Source organism: Terrapene carolina, unplaced genomic scaffold (assembly GCF_002925995.2).
Source record: "Terrapene carolina triunguis isolate 2854851 unplaced genomic scaffold, T_m_triunguis-2.0 Scaffold67, whole genome shotgun sequence".
NCBI lineage: Eukaryota > Metazoa > Chordata > Testudines > Emydidae > Terrapene > Terrapene triunguis.
In genome coordinates, this window is record NW_020664418.1 from 4,799,921 (window position 1) to 4,815,853 (window position 15,933).

Below are 15,933 nucleotides of genomic sequence, written 5' to 3' on the forward strand. Positions count from 1 at the left end.
AGGCACCAAGGGATTAACCATGGCTTGCCCAAGATCAATGGCAGAACTAGGGACAGCATCTAAAAAGCCTGACGCCCAATCCATTGCTCTAACCACTAGACCACATCCCCCCGCATCTGCCTGCCCTATGTTATAGGAATGAATTCCCTACATATCAATCCAACTAACAGTCAGTGAAGATCCTGAGAGAGGAATAAACCAGTGGAAAGGGAGCAGGGAATCATTACGGCAAAATGAGGGTATGGAAACAGACTGGATTTATTAACCCTCAATGCACTCTTTCCTGAGGGACTGGATCTGAAGAGATCTCTCTCCCATTGGCATAACTCCAGCTAAGCCACTGGAGTTTTATATGGGCGAGAATAGCCTTTGGCCTGTTGTGTTTCTCTAAGAAGAGTCCCGCTGAGTGACCAGCTCTACCTCTCTCCCTGCAAGGCCCCCAGCCTGCTGTGCATGGAGGCACTTGGTAGAAGACAAACAGGGAGATGATAACGTTGCCATGGTTTGGAGTTAGCGCCCAGGGGCAAGGGCAGACTTCAGAGCCCTATCTCAGGAATGGAGGAAACAAAAACAACAGCCAGCTGCATTAGCCAAGAGCAGCGTGTGCTCTGGCCAAGGTTAGAGCTAGGAGAGCACTGGCTCAGGGAGTGCGGCCAAGTTCCACTTTCACAGCACACAGAACTGCAGGCTGCAGTGAGGCAGAGATTGCTGCCTGGCGTTCCAGATCTAACAGTGCTACCAAATATACAGAACATAGCTGCTGGGCCTCCCTGAGATCCAGCTAGGCCTAGGTATAGCACACTTCTGGGCTGTCAAGGCTCCCTGCTACATACAGGTAGATCATACCTGCTGAGCTGTCACACTTTGTTGACACGGTCTGATTCTTGGTCACCTCTCTGCTGATGAACGTGTCAGCTACATTCAGGCAGATCACACCTGCCATGCTGTGTCCATGCATGCCCAGGGACAATGTACCTGATCTGCTGATGAACATGCCAGCTGCGTAGCAGGTCTCTTATACATCCTCTTAGGAGCCAACACTCACTCCCATACACAAAATATGACCCCCGACTTCAAGGAGCATTGGGTGATTACCTTTCTGGCTGATGAGTGGTTTGAACTTGTGACCTAAGCAAGAGGCACCTCAGACTCCAGGCTAAATCCTCTGCTGCAGTACAAGTCAAGCAGCAGCACACTGCCTCCGAGACACCTACATTTAGTCTCAGCTCAGTGCAGCTTTTCAGGCACAACTCTTGGCTCTTCTGCCACCCTTCAGGGAGGCATCACACATGCTGCAGGGCACACAGGTTGTGGGAGAAAATGTAGCAGGAAAAACAAGGAAATAAAGCAATTTCAGATCCTTTCAAACATCCGCCTCAGAGGCAACACTATTCTGAGCAGAACTCCAATAGAATGGGAGCTAACAATGGGGTGATATGTACTCTGCACGCTGGATGGCTTCTGACACTGCACTCAGCAGTCGCTAGTAAAAGGGCAGTATCTGCTAAGGGTTCCCACTTTAAGTAGAAGGAAAGACTGTGGCCACTCTGATGCTGCTATGCTAGGAACGTCTGGCAAATGCTGATTTGTCCCTCGAGCCCTGTGAATGGCTGGAGCTCTCATGATGGATGAGGGGCGGTTGCTTGACCATGAGCCACCAGAAATGGGAAAGCCCTTGGAGTAAGTTACAATGAGTGGACAATGAAGTTTGAGCTATGGCCAGTATATCCCATTGTCATGCACTCTTGTTCCACAGTGCACGAGCTTTCTATTCTTAACATCAACTCTGGTCAATATCAGCTACATACTGGCAGTGCTAAAGGGCATGCAGCAAAATCCTTCTCTCCTAATGGGAGGGGTAAGATCTCGCCTAGTGTAAACCAGGAGTAACTCCATTAAGAATCAGGCCCCAGAGGTGTCCATTTTCACAGAGAGAGACAGAGCAAATGTGGATTGAGAAGCAGCCTCCCAAATCTCAGTTCTTTCTCTCATCCCCTGGCACGGCAACAGGAACACTGGTGGAGTGGTAAATAATCACAGGTGTTCATAGTTTCTAAGGCCATAAGGGACCACTGTGATGATCTAGTCTGCTCTCCTGTATAAGACAGACCAGAGAACTGCCCCAAAGTAATTCCTTCTGAACTAGATCATGTCTTTAAAGAACCCATCCAATCTTAATAAGTTGTTCTGGTGGTTAATTACCCTCACTGTTAAAAATTTACACCTGATTTCCAGTCTGAATTTGTCTAGCTTCAACTTCCAGCCAGGGATCGGTCAGTTATACAGATTAACCTGCATCACTTGGTAAGGGCTGCTCATTTGAACATCATATGTTTTAACACAGCCAAATACAAAGTCATACTTCTAGAAACAAAGATTGTAGGTCACATTTAGAAGATGGGTGACTGTATCCTGGAAAGTGGTGACTCTGAAAAGCATTTGGGGGCATGGTAGACAGTCTACTGAACATGAGCTCTCAGTGCAATGCTGTGGCTAAGAGGGCAAACATGATACTTGGCTGTATAAGCAGGGACATGTCAAGTAGGAGTATGGAGCTGGAATTACCTCTGTGTATTGCATTAGTGAGCCCAGTATTAGAGACTGTGTCCAGTTCTGGTGTCCACACTTCAAAAAGGATGTTGAAAAATTGGAAAGGATTCAGAAGAGAGCTACAAGAAAGATTCAAGGTCTGGAAAACCTGCTATAGAATGAGAGCCTCAAGAAGCTCAATCTATTTAGTTTATCCAAGAGAAGGTTAACAGATGACTTGAGAACAGTCTACCTCCATAGGGAATAGATTTCTGATAGTAGACAGCTTTTAACTTAGCAGAAAATGAGATCCAATGGTTGGAAGCTAAAGCGAGACAAATTCAGACTAAGGTGCACTTTTTAAACAGTGAGGGTAATTAATTATGTGGGGGATTCTCCATCGCTTGCAGTCTTTAAAGCAAGACTGGATCTCTTTCTAAAAGAGATGCTATAGCTCCAACTGAAGTCATGGATTTGATGCAGAAATTACTGCGTGAGGTTATGTGGCCTGTGTTATGCAGGAAGTCAGAGTCGATTATCATAATGACTTTAAAAATCTATGAAGCTATAACCTTGGCAGGCCATTGTATTTGCTCCAGATAAATAGTTTGTGGCACTGATGGAATCAGGTGAGGAGACAACAGGTTGTGCCAGACATACAAGCAGCTGCCTTTACAGGAGAAAGCAGTCACGTCTGATTTGAAAGGGAGTCAGCCCCTCCAACAGCTGCCACAGCTGTATTGCTCAGGGCTTTGGGCAGAGACGGCCATGACAGAGCTGTCTGTGTGCCAGTACTGCTGACCTCGGCAGCTCTCAGCCTTGGTGCTGGCCTTCGGGAGAGTTGTGCATGGCTCGAAGCCTTGAGGAGGCCTGTTTGTTTTTAAACAGGGGAGACTATCAGCTGGAAATTGCACGAGTCCCATTTCTCCACTTCAGTGGGGCGCCAGCCTTGCCGGTGTGCGTCAGGCACTGCGGCCGATTAGCACCCAGTCAGTCAAATTAGTCACTCTGGGACCCATGTGCCAAAGGGGCCCCAATATTGCAACCCCCACCCTGCCACACAAGCTGTCCTTCCAGGGCATCCCTTATCGGAAAGCCATATAGAATTTAATAGGGATGAAACCTATGGGATCCTGATAAACATGACTCCCAAACCCTACAGAATTTAACAGAGAGTGAGAGCCTTTTTACAAGGTTTCTAAACCATCTCCTGTAGGCAGCACAGATTTCCCTATTGCACCCAGTAGGATAGTTACACAATCAACAAGAGAGGACCTTCTGGCAGGGAGTACTTCATACCATTCTGAACCCAAGAGAGGTGGCCCAAGAGCAGCTTTGATGAGTCCCCTCCTTGGCTTGAAAGCTGGGTCAGGCCAGCCTGTTAAGGTCAACAATTTTGGGGAGGGGGGCCTGTAATTTCTCTTGGTCCTACATGAGCTCTCCATGCTGTGATGCTATGGAAGGAGCCTGTCAGAGTCCTGAAGGAGCCTGTCAGAGTCCTGAAGTGCTGGAGCCTGCTGCTGGCACATGGCCATGTGAACTGTGCTGTCTGGGATGCTAGGGAAGCTGCCCCATCTGAAACCTTCACCCAGAAGAGTTCTGCAGTTAGATCGACAGGCATTCACAGAACGGGTTTGCTCTGCTATCTCCCCTCATTTTTGCTGGCTGGCAATATGGTTCACTGGACTGAGCATGACACTAGAAGCCAGGAACCCCTAATCTCTGACCTGACTCTGGATAGGTTGCTCTATGTAACACAGACTTTGCTTGCTGATGGTCCATGAGAAATCCCAGCCTGGAGTTTGGTGCCACCTGGGACTAGCCTGTATCTAATTACCCCCTGTCCGATGTACTGTTGCTCATTGCAAGGAAATACAGAAACACATCTTGGTTACCTTTCTCTCTCTGACTATTCCCTTTCCATGTTTGTATCTCACACTCACACTCCAGCTGCCCCAATTTTTCCCCAGAATTTTGTTCTGTGGGAAATTTCAATTCTTTTTTTTTTGTACCACTACAAAAGGATTTTTTTCTTTTGAAAGTGTGAAACAATTTAAACAAAATCAAATCCCTGCTCAAATCAAATCCCTTCATGATCAATTCTGCATAATGCTCCGGCACTTCCTATTCTTTTCTGCAGATGGCAGCATTTCATTGCAAATACTAAGATGGCCTGCTGGCTGGGATGTCTCACTATTTGCTCTTGCTTCTCCTGCTCTCTGTAGGTTGCTGGTATCTAGGTGGGAGGCCCTGTGCATGTCACACACAGAGTTAGCTGCAGGTTTGATTCAAACCCTGTTAAAATCAATGGAAAGACGCTCACTGACTGCAGTTGGCTATGGATCAAGCCTTAATGGAAAATCCAGGTCCTCATTGCACCTACACAATGACGCTGCCAAGCTATTTATCTGTATGTTATCAATGGAATGGATCTTGTTCCCATGGTTATCCCGGGAAGTTACAAGCCACACACTTCATTTAGCCCTTCCTCCAACAGACAGGCTGCAGAGCCAGAACACAGAATGGTGCACTACAGCTGGATGAATCCTTGGGGGTTTGGTTTGCAGCTCACTCGAGAACAACATGAAACAGTCAACAGCCATTGATTAACAACAGGCCTCCACCTACCCGTGCTGCTTACTTCCCACCCACCTGGCACTGCTTAAGCCCAGCAGTCTCCACAGAGTGTTACAACCATTGCCCACTGAGCACCATGTTGTCCTCTCGCTCATTTCCCTCCCTGCCTCACATCCCACCCCTTTCCTGTCTGGCCAATGTTAGCTGTACCCTGCCAGACCTGAAGTGCCCAGTTACCCACATTTCTAGCCTGCTTCGTCCATTGCCCTCCTGGTACCTTACCATCATGTCTCCTCTAGGAGTGAAAACGAGCAGCCCCATTTACTCACCTGATCCAGATGGAACCTGGTGACATCCTGGGTTCTGCAGAACAGAAAGCAAAGGGTCAGGGATGGGAGCCAGGCAACCTACAAGCCCATCAGAGCAAGAAATAACTAGTGTCCCTTGTCCCTCCCTGCCTGAGAGAGGAAGCAGGTAGGTCTCAAGCCATTTTGGGCACCATCAAACCAACCCAACACCTCAAACTGCCTGGGAGCCAGTGCAGATCTTGGAGCACAGGGTGACATGCACCTGCTCTGAGCCACTGCTAGTCTGGCAGGCAGCCAGTAGCCCACTGCACTAATCCAGGGCCTAATCCAATGCCTATCAGAGTCAATGACTGTTGATTTCAATGGACCTTGGATCAGGTCCCAGTTTGGATCTTACAGGGCCTGGATGACAGTGGAGATGTCCCTAGGTTCTTGCCAAAGGTAGATGGAAAAAAAAAAACAAAAAAAAACCTCTCAGCCACCACAGCTAACTGAGCATCCAGGAGCAGCCCCAAGTCACTAGCCATGCCATTCAGAGAAACAGGTGTACTCCCCATTAAGGAATGCCATTTCTTCTGGCAGCTTGCCCCAGTCTCCAGGCATCAGCTCTGTGCTGTCAAGGTGGGGTCTCAACCAGCTCGCTCCTGCCCAAGGCCCTGGGGAAGCCTGTGCCAACTGTACTGGGTGAGATGGAAACCCAATGCTGGAGGAGGGCTTTCCAGAAGACAGGCAAGCTGGAAGCTGGCAGTTGGGCAGGCAGGATAAAGTTGGGCTGTGAGAGGGGTGCAGGTGTGTGTGTGTGTGGGGGGGGGGGGGGGGGGGGGTTTGGGCCTTTTGCCTTGCAGAGGATGTTGGGTCCTTAAATCGCACCTGTCTTTTGTCGCCCCATATCCTCTAGCTCTTTCCCCTACCATGGACTAACTTGTCCAGCTCACCGCCTTCTGAACTAGGCCCCGCTGCTGAATGGCATGCTGGATCCCACTGCAATGCATTATGGGCAGACCTCTGTGGTGTGAAGTGATTCCTACTGCACTGTGCTGTTCCACCAGGCCAGCAGCTGGCCAGGCTGGCCCCAGGAAGACCCAGCTCAGAAGTGGGCAGACTATGCCCAATGAGGCAGAGGAGTACTGGAGGAGGAGGGGAGAGGGCTGAGCAGAAGATGGTGAGAGGTGGTTTGACTTTACCTGGCTGGGCCTGTGAGTCAGCTGGGAGGCTGGAAGTTCCCCAGAAAACCAGTCAAAGCCCAGTGAGCTGGGATGTGTGGGCCCCATGCTAATGCTGCGCCCTTGCACCACTGGGGCCAGGGTGCAATCTCACTTGTGGCCCTAGTGAAGTGAGTCTGCTAGAGACTTCCAGCCAGCCCTTGGGATGCACTAGGAAGCCACTAGGAAGCCTGGCCCAATTCAACACGATTCAGTGGTGAGACATATCAGGATGGAAGGTCATTGGCCCAAGTGTGTGGGGCACAGGACTGCAGGATGGGTGCAGGGAGGGGGTCACAGGGAAGGTTGCCCACCACTCCACACACTGTCGTTGGCTCCAGTCAGGACTGTCATTCTCTTACTAGCAGGGGCAAAATATTCTCAAAAAAAGTGCTGGGGGTTAGGAGAGAACTTCTGATATGAGCAGGTTATTCCCTAGCTTCCCAAGACAGAGATCTCACACCTGCCTCTGAAGCCATGACAGAGACAGGATACTGGGCTAGATGGACCTTGGGGTTGGTTCAATCAGCCAATCCCTATGTTCGTAAAATGTCACTAGCAATGGACTATCCGGACCCCAATGGGAGGCAGGAAGAAGAAGCTGGTGCAGGAGGAACCAGGGGAGGTGGCTAAGGACACATCTACCAGAGACAAAGATTTCCAGCCCAAGCTGGAACACTGCTCCCCATACCTTCTGAGCATGTCCGCATCATCCACGTCACTGTCTGCTGGGGCGGCTGCCTTTTCATATAGGAGCATCTGCTTATCTGGCAGAATCTCAGCTACAGCCTCAGGGGGCGGGAGGGAGACGTCATTATCTTGGTTAAGCTGCAAGAGGGAGTTTAGAAGGTCACCATGGATGGAGCAAAACTTACAAAAGTGGGGCCGGTGCCATGCAGAACACCTCGGATGAGGGAACTGGGGCCAGATCCTCAGCTGATGTAAATTGACATAGTTCTGCTGACTTCTGTGGAGTGATGCTGATTTCCAGATCTGGTCCCTAATACAGAAGCCAGCCTGATACCATATCAGAAGCTCTCCTATATCCTTCCTCTCCTTCTCTCTTTACTTAGGGCACTTGTCTGAAGAGATGCTCTGTTTCCTAAGAGTTCATCTGGTCTAGCTGTTTACTTGGCCCTGTTTGGTCTTTCCTATGCTTCATCTTTCAGAGGAGATGAACAGCACAGCCCAGGACCACTTGGGGTCATTGAAGATCACAAAAGGCACTTTTGCGTTGGTATGAAGTGTTAACTCTGGTGGTATGGAACAATTCCAGAGGAGTTAGTTACATTCAGTCTCTCTCAGGCCTCCTGATGTTTCAGCCTAATCACTAATTCTCAGGCAGCCTTGAAATTTCAGTGCAAATTTGGAGTATTTGCCAGGATGGTCAGCATTGTGGTAAAAGCACTGGACTGGGCTCAAGAAAGCTCGGTCTAATGCGTGACCTTGGGCATGTCATGTCTGCTCTCTGTGCCTAAGGTCCAGACAAGGCCATCCCTAGGGGGGTGCAGGGCCCGGGACAAATCAGCCTCCCTGCTAATCTCCTCGTCCTCTGCCCAGCACAGTCACCCCGATTTGCCCTACCCAAGGATGACTGTGGGTCCAGCTATAGAACAGGGCTCCTAGCTCCCGGCTGCACTGTGAGGGACTCAGCAACTAGAGTGATGGGGCCACCTAAGAACTGAGATAAACTGTTTCACCCACTTATTAATGTAGTGGGTATGTTTGGTGAACACACATGAATCTGTATGATTGAAATATGACCATTTATATGATTAATAGTACCACTATTAGACAATTGAAACAAATCTTGTACAAAGTATGCCATGTAAGATATCAATGGAAAAGATTCAGTCTATCAAATACGATTATCCTGTTTATATGCATGTATCATCTTTGTATCTAAAGTTATAAGTATTGATTATGTACCAGTATTTCATGTGTTTGCTTCTGGGGTAACACCCACAAGGTAGTTTACATCCAGTCTAGTCAGCACATTGCACATGGACCATTCAAGTGGATGGCCCATTAAAGGACAAAATGGGCCATAGAAGAAGATGCCCAGTGAGTTGTGGATGCTTTAGCCAAAATATGGGTAATGGCTGCTCCTATGAGTTATCAAAGAATGCAAGGGCATGTGACCCTGGACTCCATCTTGTGCCTGTACTTTTCCACAAAAAGAGACTGAGAGCAGGCCCTCCACCTGGGAGAAGATATAAAGGACCCTGAAAGCATCTCCATTTTGCCTCTTTCCTGCTCTGATCTCTGGACTATAGACTTACACTAAAAGGAGCATTCCAATCAATGAACTGAGGACTTTACAAGCCAGCAGTTTATTCCATCACTGCTTCAAACCTGATTTAAGAACTCTGCAAGGATTATATGTATTTGATTTCCTTAACCATTTGAACTCTCTCCTCTTTCTTTTCTCTTATAAATAAACCTTTATATATTAGATACTAAAGGATTGGCAACAGCGTGATTATTAGGTAAGAACTGAGCTATATATTGACCTTGCTGTGTGGCTGATCTCTTGGGATTAGAAGGACCCTGTAGACGTCCGGACTCACCCCTGCGGTGCCTCCTGCTGGTCGTCCAGGGAATTAGCTCACCAGCCTCTGGAGCGCCCTCTGCAGGCCGGTGATCCGACTTGCCGTCCCCGGCAGTACCCCACAGATCTGGGTCTCCCCTCCCTGGGGAACCCCCACCCACTATCCCCACCTTGCCTCAGCACTAGGCCACTACCAGTCACCAACTAGCCCCCGCTCCATGGGGCAGACTGCAGTATAGGCCACTCATCACTGGCAAGGGGGGTTTGGACCTGCTGCTTTGGACTAGCCCTGGGCTGCCTTCTGCAACCCCCAGTACCCCTTGGCCTAATACTAGGCCGCAGCCTGGGGCTTTCCAGGCTGGCGCTCCCCAGCCTTTCCCCAGCCCTGCTCCACTACAGGTACCCTGTGTCTAGCTCCCTGCAGCCAGGCCCTTCTCTCCCTGAACACAGAGAGAGACTCTTTGGGCTCCTGGCTCCCAGCCTCTTTATATCGGCCATCTGGGCTCTGATTAGGGTGTGGCCCAGCTGCAGCCACTTCCCCCAGTCAGCCAGGGTTTTACCTTGCCCAGCCCCAGCCCTCTGCAGGGCTTTTCCAACCCCTCAGGGCAGGAGCGGGCAGGGCCGGCTCTGGCTTTTTTGCCGCCCCAGGCAAAAAAGCCTCCGGCCGGACCTCCGGCGGGGGCTCCGCTCTCCCCCCGGAGGTCGGGGGGAGGGCGCCGGGGGGGGAGGGCGGCCGGAGCCCCGGGGCGAGGGCGGCAAGCCCCGGCGGGGGCTCCGCTCTCCCCCTGGCGGCCGGGGGGAGGGCGCCGGAGGGGAGGGCGGCCAGAGCCCTGGGAGGAGGGCGGCGAGCCCCGGCGGGGGCTCGGCTCTCCCCCCCCCCGGCGGCCAGAGCGCCGGGGGCAGGGCCGCGAGAGGGCGGCGAGCCCCGGCTGGGGCTCGGCTCTCCCCCCGGCGGCCAGAGCGCCGCGCCGCCCCCCTCCAGGTGCCGCCCCAAGCACCAGCTTGGGTGCCTGGAGCCGGCCCTGGGAGCGGGTGTCCACCCCGCTACACACCTCCCCCCTCAAAACCCCCACCCCAGGGAATCAAGGGGCCTTCTGGCCTGTGTGGCCCGGAGGTGTCTCGCCAGCCGCACCTGCTTCTCCTCACTGTCTTTCAGTTTGACAGCCAGGTCTTCCCTCTCCTGGTGGGCTTTTTGGAGTCCCGCCTCTGCCATCCGTGGCCTCTAGCCGCGTCCGCAGGTCCTGGTCCCCCAGGCCATCTTCCTGACCCCCCACCCTCAGGGTCTGGATCCATTTGGTGGCCTGATCGTGGACCACTTGGGGTCCCAGCCTCTTCCTGGGCCCATCCGGTCTGGGTCTCATCATCGGCGACAAACCCCGGGCTGGTCTGGGTTCCTGCCTCCTGCAGGGATCCCTCCATCCCTGTCGCCACCTCCCACAGTTTTGGCCCTTCTGGCCTCACAGGCACCTCCTCTGGCCTCTCCTCAGTTCCTCTGAGGGGGTAGTGCCTCCTTATATGCCCGGGCTCCCTACAGCCCCAGCAGGCATCCCGCCTCTGTGCTGCTCCGGGCCTTGGTATTTTCCTTTTGTCCTTCACTGGGCCAACCCTCCGTGGGTTGCCCTGGGCCGTATTCCTGGGGCCGGGGCACTCCCGCTCCAAGTGCCCCCTGCGCCCACAGGCCCAACATGCCCTCAGCCACCAAGGTTTCCTCACCCCGCGGCCTACTTGAGGGATCGGGCACCGTTGCGTTGCGGGGTGAGGTCCTCTGCCTCCAGCCCCGTCGGGACAGTCCAGTTTTAAACGTCCAGCCTGACCGCAGGCGTAGCAAGCCTTCGTCACGGGCCTCCTGGCCCTGGCACTCTGTGGCCCACGGCCTCCGCGGTCTCTTGTATACTCCCTCCTCAGGAGTGTTCGCACGGCCCGCTGCTCTTTCGCCAGCTGGCCGATCTGTGCCTGGAGGGCCCACAGCGCCTCCCACAGTCCATCCTGGGTCTCCTGGGCCCCCTTCAGGCCGTCATCCCCCTTCCACTGGGCCTCTGACGCCGGGCCCCACCCAGGGACAACCCCCGGGGTCTCTGCATAATATACCCAGCGGTATACAGGATCCATTGTCCCATTCCTCAGTTTCCCCAGTCCAGGCAATAGTCCTGCTGTCCTCGCCTTGCCCCTTGTGTCAGGGGTGGACCGCCTATGCCCGCATTCTCCACCATATGTAGACATCCAGCCTCACCCCTGCGGCACCTCCTGCTGGTCGTCCAGGGAATTAGCTCACCAGCCTCTGGAACACCCTCTACAGGCCAGTGATCCGACTTGTCATCCTCTGGTGCCCGTGTCCCTCCCAGGACCCGGTGCACCTATTACTAGGATGCTGCCCCCCAGCAGTACCCCACAGATCTGGGTCTCCCCTCCCTGGGGAACCCCCACCCACTATCCCCACCTTGCCTCAGCAGTAGGCCACTACCAGTCACCAACTAGCCCCCGCTCCCTGGGGCAGACTGCAGTATAGGCCACTCATCACTGGCAAGGGGGGTTTGGACCTGCTGCCTTGGACTCGCCCTGGGCTGCCCTCTGCAACCCCCAGTACCCCTTGGCCTAATACTAGACCGCAGCCTGGGGCTTTCCAGGCTGGTGCTCCCCAGCTCCTCAGCCTTTCCCCAGCCCTGCTCCACTACAGGTACCCTGTGTCTAGCTCCCTGCAGCCAGGCCCTTCTCTCCCTGAACACAGCAAGAGACTCTGTGGGCTCCTGGCTCCCAGCCTCTTTATACCGGCCATCTGGGCTATGATTAGGGTGTGGCCCAGCTGCAGTCACTTCCCCCAATCAGCCAGGGTTTTACCTTGCCCAGCCCCAGCCCTCTGCAGGGCTTTTCTAACCCCTCAAGGCAGGAGCGGGTGTCTACCCCGCTACAGATCCTTTGTCTCATGAAATTGGTTTTCAATAAAAACTCATCCTTAGAGGTTTTTAAGGCCTGGCTTGACAAAGCCCTGGCTGGGATGATTTAGTTGGGGTTGGTCCTGCTTTGAGCAGGGGGTTGGACTAGATGACCTCCTGAGGTTCCTTCCAACCCTGATATTCTATGATTCTATGATTCATCATAAAGTCTAGTGTCTGGGTGGTGAAATGAGTGCTGGAATGCCTAAGGAGACTGCATTTCTGACTTCTAGTTAACCAATGTGGTAAGACAGAAGTTTACTTTTGTTTCAGGGTTGGTATATCTAATAATAGAATAATCACTAATTTGGGGTAAGTCTGCCTTATTTCTCAGCAGTTTGTCCTGAATCTCATATGCTCAACTGTGACCCACTGAGGCACGGTGACAACACAGTCTTTTGCATCTGTTCACTCCATCAAAATGGAACTGTGCACAGTTTGCATTGCATATCTCATGTAAATGAGTGATTTACATCTGATTTGTTAGTGCCTAATTATCAGGGACAAATCCTACTTCAGTAAACACCACACATTGCTGAACTAATCAAACAGGTGACACCATGCAAACAAAGTTCTCTCCTGGCAATTTTTAAAGCATTGATTTTCTTAACTCAAGTGACAGAAATCCAGTGCAACCCCAAATATTGCTAATTCATTTTTCCCACGTTCTCTGTAACCCAAAGCAGGGCCATGTTTCCCAACTGCTAGTCATTAACTCTGAAAATATACCTGCTTCGCTGGAACCTCCGCTATCCACAATGATTTGCTCCCCACCACGACACTCTGGTGCCCATGACCGTAAAAGCATATTGGTTATATCTGACACTGCATCTGATCATGTTGCACCACTTCTGATGGAAAGATATCTTGACACAAGCTTTCAAAATGCAATACTCACTCAGCTCAGCATGGGCAGCAGTCTACCCGTGGCTGCAGAGTTCTGGCCGGGAGCTACAGAAGCACTGACACTAGCTAGCACTAGTCAGCCTGAGAGCTAGAGAGCAGAGAGGATCCCAGGGTCTGTCTGTGTCCAGCAGGCTCAGCAAACAATTCTCTTGCTCCTCATTACAGTTGAGCCCTGTCTCCTCGCAGCTGTGAGGGGCCCTACAATGGCAGGAGCTAACTGTCCCCTTTGCTAGCAGCATGGCTAAGGACTGAATGGGTCATGGGGATTGGGGTCTCCTGTTCTGAAATGGTCTCTCCAGATTAGGGCTGCCAGGTGATTGCATGGCGCAGAAGAGGTTAGTGCGCACCGCCTGAGCTGTGTCTGTGCTGTTGCTAATGAGAAGAGTGCACTTCCAGAGCTGTCAGTCTAGCACCCTTTGCCAGCACTTAATTTAATGTGAGAGACAAAGAGAGATGGTTCATGGTCCCCTACCCCCGTTTGCAGCCCTGGATACTCACGGTTGAGGAGAACGGCCTGTAGTACCAAGCCATCCACCACCTGTACCTGGCCCCTATCCTACTAGCTCATTCCAAGACGTCTCCTCTAGGCTGCTGCTGCTGCTCCTGGAGAGACTCTGGGCTCCAGAGATAACTGGTGTCACCCTTCACTGGAAGGCCATCCATCCGTGATAAGCAATTCGTTGCCAGGTGTCTGCCACTTCAAACAGCAACACCCACAGAACTATGCGAACTCCAGAGCTGAAAGGCAAATCAGCCATCCCATTCTCTGCTGTCCTGGCCACAGGGGGCTTGGACATACACTCCACCAAGGCTGCAAGCTGCCTAGGAAAAGGCAGTAGGACACCAAACTTACAGGCGTCTTTGAGGAACTTTTTACTAGCAAGAGGGGTTAGGTTTAAGCAGGCACCACCTGCTTCCTTTGTGCATTCACAGTTCACACTGTGCTGCTGTTGCTACAACACGAAGGTTCCTCTTAGCAACCGCACAGGAAAGGCTCCCTTTGAACTCCAGCTTCACTGCACAAAGTGTGCACCCCACAGATTTTCTCACTGCCATAACAGATGTGTAGAAGGGAAAGAGAAGGGTGAGCCGCTCTGATGGAGAGCCAAGGGCCTAAGGTCAGCTATGCAAATCCAGGTTTCGATACCTTCCTGATTAGCTGAGGTGCTGAGCACCCAGGCTTCTATTGACTTCAGAACCAGAAAAATCAGGCCTCTTCTAGTTCTATATCTATGGGTGGATTGAAGCACTGAAAAAGTTAGCCTAGATGAAGAACCTCGAGCAACACAAATCTGTTGTCCTGTGTGTCCGTCAAAGTAGTTTGTTACATGGGTACTGCCAAGTTAAAAAAACAACCCCGGGCATCACTCAGTTGAAGTCAGTGATGGAATAAACTGATGCAGTTACGCAGATTTACACCTGCTGGCACCTACATTTCTTTATCTTTATTACCCCGTAAGTCTTACAAATCTCACGGACTTTTCACCACTGATTCTATTAGTTTATCCTTTGTATTTCTCTCTGATCGGGACAATGAAAATAAAGTGGTCAGTTTCATTTATGTAGTAAGTCAGTTTCTAGTCCAGTGGTTCTCAACCTATTTACCACTGTGGGCCACATATGCAGCTATGTGTTATATGGGCCTCATCCACACAATATATATACTAGCTGTATGGCCCTGAGGATGTCACTGCAGCTGTGTGCTGATTGCACCACAAGTGTGCCATAGGCTGTGGGTTGAGAACCACTGTTCTAGTCAATTCTACCTGCAAGAGTCTAGTACACCAGCTTCTGGATTGGCAGTGCTGCTGGGGAAGTTTAACTTTAGGGCCCACTGAACATTTAAATGTTACATCTGTATTTGGACCCTTTTCAATGGGTGTTTTGGTCTATGAAAGCATGCTTTGGTTCTGATTCAAAACCTAATTCAGTATCATTACAGTCCTTGTCAGTCAGCCCAAGCTCGAGATGTCTCAGACCTCACTGAAGTTCAAAGCTCCAGAACCCATTTAAGACCAGGTTAATAATAAACCAGCTAGAGTGTTCTGGGACCTTGTCAAATTCCCTGTTTGAGGATGCCAAGGTGAATGATACAATGCTGTTTTCTATGCACACAGGCAGCATTTTGCAGGATCACAAGGGCCTTCTGTCATAGTGCAGCCAGACATGCCAAAGCAGGTGTAGCTAGAACTTAAGTGCTAGGTAGTTGTGGGAATGAGAACACTGGCTAGAGTCCTCGACGGTGTGATGCAATTCCCAGACACAGGGGAATGCACAGGAAGTGATTCCAGAAGTGACAGCCAGGCACCTGGAATCACAAGCATCTCTCCAAATCAGTCATACAAGGCCCCATTCCAGGGAGAAGGTATCTACAACAGCACTACTTTCCATTTCTCTATCCAGCCATGTCATCCATCTCAGCCCAATGGCTGGGGAAGGCCTCCTCATCACCGATACTGTTCATCCATCTCTCCACACATCCACATACAAACATAAGAACGGCAGTAGCATAGCTAGCGGGGTGCAGGGGAAGCAGCCGCTTCCCCCGCCTTTCCAAAAGCAGCCGGGGGGGGCACAGCATGCAGCCAGCAGAGCGGCCTGGCAGCCGCGGCCGGACGCCGGAGGAGCGAGGGGGGGCGCACGCTTTCGTGTTTGCGCCCCCTCCTCTTAGGCCTGGTCTACACTAGGACTTTAATTCGGATTTAGCTGCCTTAATCCGAATTAACCCTTCACCCGTCCACACTACAGAGCCAGTTAATTCGAATTAAAGGGCCCTTTAAATCGATTTCTGTACTCCACCTCGACGAACGGAGTAGAGCCTAAATCGATTTTGTTAATTCGAATTAGGGTTAGTGTGGACGCACACCACCGAATTACTGTGTTTAAGTTAATGGGGTAGTGTGGCCGCACACCACCGAATTAATGTGGTT

General features: G+C 51.5%; 1 protein-coding gene across 1 annotated transcript in view; it reads right to left on the reverse strand.

Moving 5' to 3' along the window:
• CCDC33 (coiled-coil domain containing 33) overlaps window positions 1–15,933 on the reverse strand; it is a 230,733-nt gene that overhangs the window by 17,477 nt on the left and 197,323 nt on the right. Inside the window, exons 13-14 of the mRNA XM_026648566.1 lie at window positions 7,308–7,444; window positions 5,436–5,469 (exon numbers count right to left, since the gene is read on the reverse strand). Coding sequence (XP_026504351.1) covers window positions 5,436–5,469; window positions 7,308–7,444 — 171 coding nt within the window. The remainder of the gene's footprint in view (window positions 1–5,435; window positions 5,470–7,307; window positions 7,445–15,933) is intronic.